The 6,034-nt window shown below is 39.1% G+C and overlaps 2 protein-coding genes across 8 annotated transcripts in view; both read right to left on the bottom strand.

The window, feature by feature from the left end:
* pds5a (PDS5 cohesin associated factor A) overlaps nt 1-6,034 on the bottom strand; it is a 38,779-nt gene that overhangs the window by 20,540 nt on the left and 12,205 nt on the right. The gene's annotated exons all lie outside the window — the stretch shown is intronic.
* LOC123970099 (solute carrier family 12 member 2-like) lies at nt 3,967-5,756 on the bottom strand. Of its 2 annotated transcripts, XR_006824873.1 has the most exons (5): nt 5,643-5,756; nt 5,278-5,413; nt 5,109-5,176; nt 4,345-4,545; nt 3,967-4,196 (listed from the first exon to the last, which is right to left on the bottom strand). XR_006824873.1 is itself a non-coding variant. In XM_046047976.1 (4 exons), exons 1-4 carry the CDS (start codon nt 5,681-5,683, stop codon nt 4,410-4,412), a joined length of 381 nt encoding a protein of 126 aa, XP_045903932.1. In that variant the 5' UTR covers nt 5,684-5,756; the 3' UTR covers nt 3,967-4,409. The 2 variants fall into 2 exon arrangements, 1 of the variants encoding a protein (XP_045903932.1); XM_046047976.1 differs by having other exon boundaries at nt 3,967-4,545.

Here is a 6,034-nt window from a genome sequence, read left to right as displayed (position 1 = left end):
AAGTGGGCTGGAGGACACTCTCATTTGTGATATTGTTTTTAAAAGCTCAGACAAGTCGATGGGATAAAACTGGTTAAAACTCTGTTGTTGCTGGTGAGGAACCTCTGAGTAAGAGGCCACGGGGGTAATAGAGGCTCTGATTGACACCACCTTATTGGTAAAATAAGATAAAAACAATTCACAGTCATCATTACTTCCAGCTGAGGCACAAGGAGGGGTTGGGTTTACCAGCTGATCCACAGTCTTAAACAGAAACCTGGGATTGTGTTTATGTGTAGTAATGAGTTCAGAAAAATAGTGTGTTCTCGCATCCTTAACCATTTTATTGTAGTTAATTAATAAATCCTTCAGACTGAGGTAATGGACTTGTGCATGTGTCTGCTCAAACGGTCAGAAACAGACTCCATGAGGGTGGTATGAGGGCCCAACGTACACAGGTGGGGGTCGTGCTTACAGCCCAACAGCGTGCAGGACGTTTGGCATTTGCCAGAGAACACCAAGATTGGCAAATTTGCCACTGGCGCCCTGTGCTCTTCACAGATGAAAGCAGGTTCACACTGAGCACATGTGACAGACGTGACAGAGTCTGGAGACGCCGTGGAGAACGTTCTGCTGCCTGCAACATCCTCCAGCATGACCGGTTTGGCGGTGGGTCAGTAATGGTGTGGGATGGCATTTCTTTGGGGGGCCGCACAGCCCTCCATGTGCTCGCCAGAGGTAGCCTGACCGCCATTAGGTACCGAGATGAGCTCCTCAGACCCCTTGTGAGACCATATGCTGGTGCGGTTGGCCCTGGGTTCCTCCTAATGCAAGACAATGCTAGACCTCATGTGTTGGCGGATGCTTTGTCTAGGTCTGGGAGGAGATCCCTCAGGAGACCATCCGCCACCTCATCAGGAGCATGCCCAGGCGTTGTAGGGAGGTCATACAGGCACGTGGAGGCCACACACACTACTGAGTCTCATTTTGACTTGTTTTAAGGACATTACATCAAAGTTGGATCGGCCTGTAGTGTGGTTTTCCACTTTGATTTTGAGTGTGACTCCAAATCCAGACCTCCATGGGTTGATAAATTTGATTTCCATTGATAATTTGTGTGATTTTGTTGTCAGCACATTAAACTATGTAAAGAAAGGAGTATTTAATGAGATTATTTCATTCAGTCAGATCTAGAATGTGTTATTTTAGTGTTCCCTTTATTTTTTTTGAGCAGTGTACATTAATGGAGCATTATAGTAATCCAGAAACATTAGATGTAAGAGAAATATTCCATGAGTAGGCCTACTTTTACTTTTGATACTTTAATTACCAATAATACTTACATACATTTACTTAAGTAAGGTTATGAATGCAGGACTTTTACTTGTAAGGGAGTGGTGCAGGGTGAATGAATCACCATGCTGCCATTTTTTTTTTCTTGGTGAAGAAACATTATCCACACATGTCCAACTCACTCATTACTGTGTGGTTTAAATTAAAATACACTGGACTCTGTGTCTTCGTATATTTCTCCCGGGGGGTCCTCCCTCCTATTGGTGTAAAAAGCTGTTAATCAATCTTTGGTTACGCCAGTCAAATCACGTCATAAATGCGTCATCAAACGCAGCACGAGTCGTGTTGGGTCCCATTGCATGCCATACTGATTTTATCCCCGGTGATGTGTTTACTGTCAGTATAGCAGGTAAATCAGCTTGGCTGATACAATCCTATGAGGTCTGTAATGATACGATGCGTTCACCTGTCACACTTGGATATTAAACTGACATCAGATGCAGGGTGTACTAACTGCTAACAACAGTAAACTGAAGAGGACTAACTATTAAATAGCTTTCAGGCTTGTGAAGCAGCTCTCTGGTCCTGTCACTGTCAGCTGAACCGTTTATTCTGCGACCACATCAGAACATTTACGTTGTAGTTACAGGTGAAATATCATAAAAGTCTCGCCTTACCTTCAGCTCCGTGCAGATTGGCCTCTGTCCGGGAAGCAGTTTGCCTGTTGTGTTGCGTAAAAAGGGGGCGAGCTGCGTTCAAGAGCAACAGCCACAGAGAACCCAACACATGTTGTACGTTTCTTGATTCACTCTTTACTTTTAGTCGTGCATGTTTTATTTGAGAACAAGTTAAACCCCCTCCCATTAGGCTACATTTAAAACAAACAAACAAAAACCAACAATGACATAATATTGATCCAGTATATTTCACACCAACAGCGTGAAGTGTAAATATCAGATACAAAGCAAAAGAAGAAGAGTCAATAATTCACTTATTGACAAACTGAGTAAATTAATTAATGCTGCAGTTATGAGATTATTTAAGTGACAGACATTTTTACTAACTTTGATTAAGATTGTAATACCCCCACTCCAAAAGAAAGACAAGATGTATGCAATTATGTTGTTAGTCAAATTCTATACAAAGTCAAAAGTCTCAAACCCAAATTTCTGAGATTTTTTGTTTGAATGGACTGATTCATCACATACTCATTTACTTGTTGTGTTATTCCATTTTACTTTATTATTCTTTTTTATGTTCTTATTATTACCGTATAATCATTGCCTTGACTGTCAAGCTGCATGTCTGTCATCCATTTCTTGTTGTTAATACAGATGTTAAACGATTTGGAAGGGGGATTTTTCAAGGAGCCTTTGAATGCAGCATAAGTTGCAGTTTACACAGGCTTTGCAGCGCTTTTCTGCTGTCATGGCTGTTGTTGAACGCAGCTGCCACAGTCTCGTTTATTCTGTGTTCTCTCTCTATATATACACGCTACAAACACTAATCAAAAACTTAGAACGGCTCTGGCAGTAAGATGATATTCTTTATCAAAGTGAGCAATGATTTTCAGTATCGCATTACGCCAGTGGTGAAAGTAGTAGGCCTACTCACAACTTTTACTTGGAAATACAAGTAAAAGTCTCGCATTCACATTTTTTATTTTAGTAAATGTACAAAAGTATAGTGAAGTTAAAGTAGGCTATGTAACATGGTGTTACAAGTAAAAGTATTCGTTATGCATAATGACCTGTTTTAGAATAATGCATATCACGGGTAATCTGGGCCACCTAAACTAAAGTGTGTTAACTGAGCTATTTTCCCCTATTTCCAGTGAAAACGCCTTAAATAATACTAAAATGAATCAGGAATAACTCATCAACCATTTGGCCTCGATAAATAATTGGTCACCTTTGATAGGTCAGAAGCTAAGGAATAGCCTACAAATCAACTGTAAATTAACCTATTTATTTTGCTATTAAATAGTAAATTTAGATGCAATAAAGGACAATATGACATTTTCATCCTCGCCTGGTATAAAATGTGTATTCTAACAGCAATATGACCATCAAAACCATCATCAAACTCATTGTAATGCAACTGAATATCTTCTAATACAATACAACTGTAACTGTAAATCTGAGGAAAAGAAACTGATATACAACAGTTATGGCACAATTTTTCAAAAATATACCAGGCGAATGTCCATGTTTTGGCCATATTTATGTGTTTATATGTTCACTTTTATTGGGAGTTTTCTTCACTATTTCTTCACTACTAAACACTATTTCTGTCCAAGCAACCACGTTTCAAATGACATCAAGCTTCCAAAACTTTGAAATATTGATAAAAACAGTGAATATTCATCAACATTAGCATACATTCCCAGTAGCTAGCTAATGTGAGCTAGCCCTTCATCTTACCATGTAAGATACAGTATCTCTTCCACATTCACTTATATTCAGCGTTCTGTCATACATAAATTAAGGTGATTAAGGCTTTATTTCATGTTTTGTTGATCAGGTAACTCTACTCTACTCTCTACTTTCATACCTGTTTCTTCAGTAAAAAAGTCAAGAGAGATTAAATTATCCACAAATAATTACAAAAATCTGATAAGAAACAGACTAGACAGAAACGTGGTTTAGTTAATATTTTAATAAAATAATGTACAACATAATGTCGCCAGTGACTTGCTACTTGAAACCCAGTGAAAGAAAACACCACTTAATAATCACAGGTCACCTAAAGACCAACAAACATTCTGAAATCCTGATTTCATCATTATAAATAAACATTAAAACATTAATATTTACTGTAGTTACTCTCATTCACGTAAAACACACAGCAGCCAGGGAATATACAGCCTGTTATTGTTGCAGATTAATGAAACAGCCATCGTAATGTTGATTGGGTTGATTAATCTGTTAAGGAATCGAAAGAAATTTACTGAAATTAAGCCAAATGGAAAACACAGAATTAGACTTTAACACTTTTTCTTTTCGTTCCAGATCTGTGTCACAAAACACGATAATATTTTCTGTTGTTGGGCAGCCGCAGGCGGTGTAATACCTTAATAAATATACACAGAGACCAGTAGACAGAGTATGAGTGTGTGGACGCTGTACACTTGTGTGTTAGGAGTAGAAGGTGAGGACACTCTGTTGGTTCCCCCGGACCAGCAGCAGAGGTGGGAGGTCTTTGGACAGAGTTTCCAGCCAGCACATGTAGAGGGCGCTCGACACCGTACCCTTCCTGGCCAAAGGCATGCTCCTGTAGACAGACAGAGAGAGAGATGTATGTGCATACTGAGGAGAGAACAGTGCAGAAAATACACTCTTTACAAACATTATATTTATCATTAGGTTATCTTTGTTTTTTGAAACCTAAATATTATGCTAGGAGTACTGATTCAAACCAGTTCACTGTGTCACTGTGCAGTGATGGAATATACATTTACTCCAGTATTACTTTTACTTTTACTTTACTACATCTGAAAGGGAAATATTGTAATTTACTTCACTTATCTGACAGCTTTAGTGACTTTTCAAATTAAGAGTTTTGCACACAAAAAACTTTATAAAATATAGTTTTGTTTTAAATGAAACTACCCAACAAGTACAGCTGAAACGACAAGTTAAACGAGGGAAAAGAAACAGAAATGCATAGGAGGAAACGCGATGCTAGCAAGCTGGCCAATCACAGTACAATTACATTTTAATAAGCAATTAGTGAGTAAAATAAAACCCACAATGATAAACTAGTTAGTTAGTAATGGCATAAAGAGGAAAAACTATTGATGGTTTAATCAGGGAACAAAAGTCTGAAGTTCTTACATGACGATGAGTTTTGCTGAGCTGGAGTGTTCCTTCAGCAGCTCATTCAGTCTGATCTGACGGTTGGTCTGAAACACACAGCACGGTGACATTAACCTTCCTGCGTTTAACAGTTTCAACATGGCAGTGTGAATGGTCAGAGCTGATATGTTTGTAGTACAGTATGGACCTTGGCCCTGTACAGCTCCAGTTCGTTGTCAGTGATCCTCCAGGGTTCCTGGGCCTTCAGCCTCTCTGCGGCTTCCTGCTCCATGTCGTCTTCCTTCAGCCTGTACGGCTCGATCAGCTCCTTGAAACTCAGCTTACTGCAAAACCAGATGTCACTTACATTATCTGCTTTAACCCGTATTCTGTAACTGTGCTGTAGCGCGCTCCTAATCAGCAATCATTTCAAGGTTATAGTTGCATTTTAAACATTTTCAAACCACTTCATTTCATTTTCATTTTTAAAGTTGCTATGTGTAGAATTTGACATTGTTCAATGTTGACAACACCTTGTGGTTCGGTTCAAAGGATCTGAGATGCATTTTTTACACAACTGAGGCGGCTCCTGTTTGGTGAGTCCCAGCTGACATTGGGCGAAAGGCGGGGTACGCCCTGGACAGGTCGCCAGTCCATCGCAGCCTTTTAGTGTACAGTGGGGGAAAAAAGTATTTGACCCCTTGCTGATTTTGCAGGTTTGCCCACTTACAAAGAATGCAACAATCTACAATTTTAATCATATGTACATTCTAACAGTGAAAGACAGAATCCCAAAGAAAATTCCAGAAAATCACATCATATGAATTTATTAAAATTGATAACCATCTGATGAGGAAAAACAAGTATTTGACCCCCTGGACAAACAGCATGTTAATATTTTGTAGAAAAGCCATTATTGGCCAGCACAGATTTCAAACGGTTTTTATAGTTGGTGACAAGGTTTG

Source organism: Micropterus dolomieu, linkage group LG04 (assembly GCF_021292245.1).
Source record: "Micropterus dolomieu isolate WLL.071019.BEF.003 ecotype Adirondacks linkage group LG04, ASM2129224v1, whole genome shotgun sequence".
In the NCBI taxonomy this organism is placed as follows: Eukaryota; Metazoa; Chordata; class Actinopteri; order Centrarchiformes; family Centrarchidae; genus Micropterus; species Micropterus dolomieu.
This window is presented reverse-complemented; position numbering and strand designations above follow the sequence as displayed.

Bases quoted from the DNA above. Each gene is read 5' to 3' on its own strand.
- LOC123970099 (XM_046047976.1), bottom strand. From the start codon at position 5,683: ATGTCAGCTGGGACTCACCAAACAGGAGCCGCCTCAGTTGT. The intron at 5,414-5,642 runs GTAAAAAATGCA...CTGGTTTTGCAG, and splicing joins ACAGGAGCCGCCTCAGTTGT to TAAGCTGAGTTTCAAGGAGC. The intron at 4,546-5,108 runs GTAAGAACTTCA...GTCTGTCTACAG, and splicing joins TCAGCAAAACTCATCGTCAT to GAGCATGCCTTTGGCCAGGA.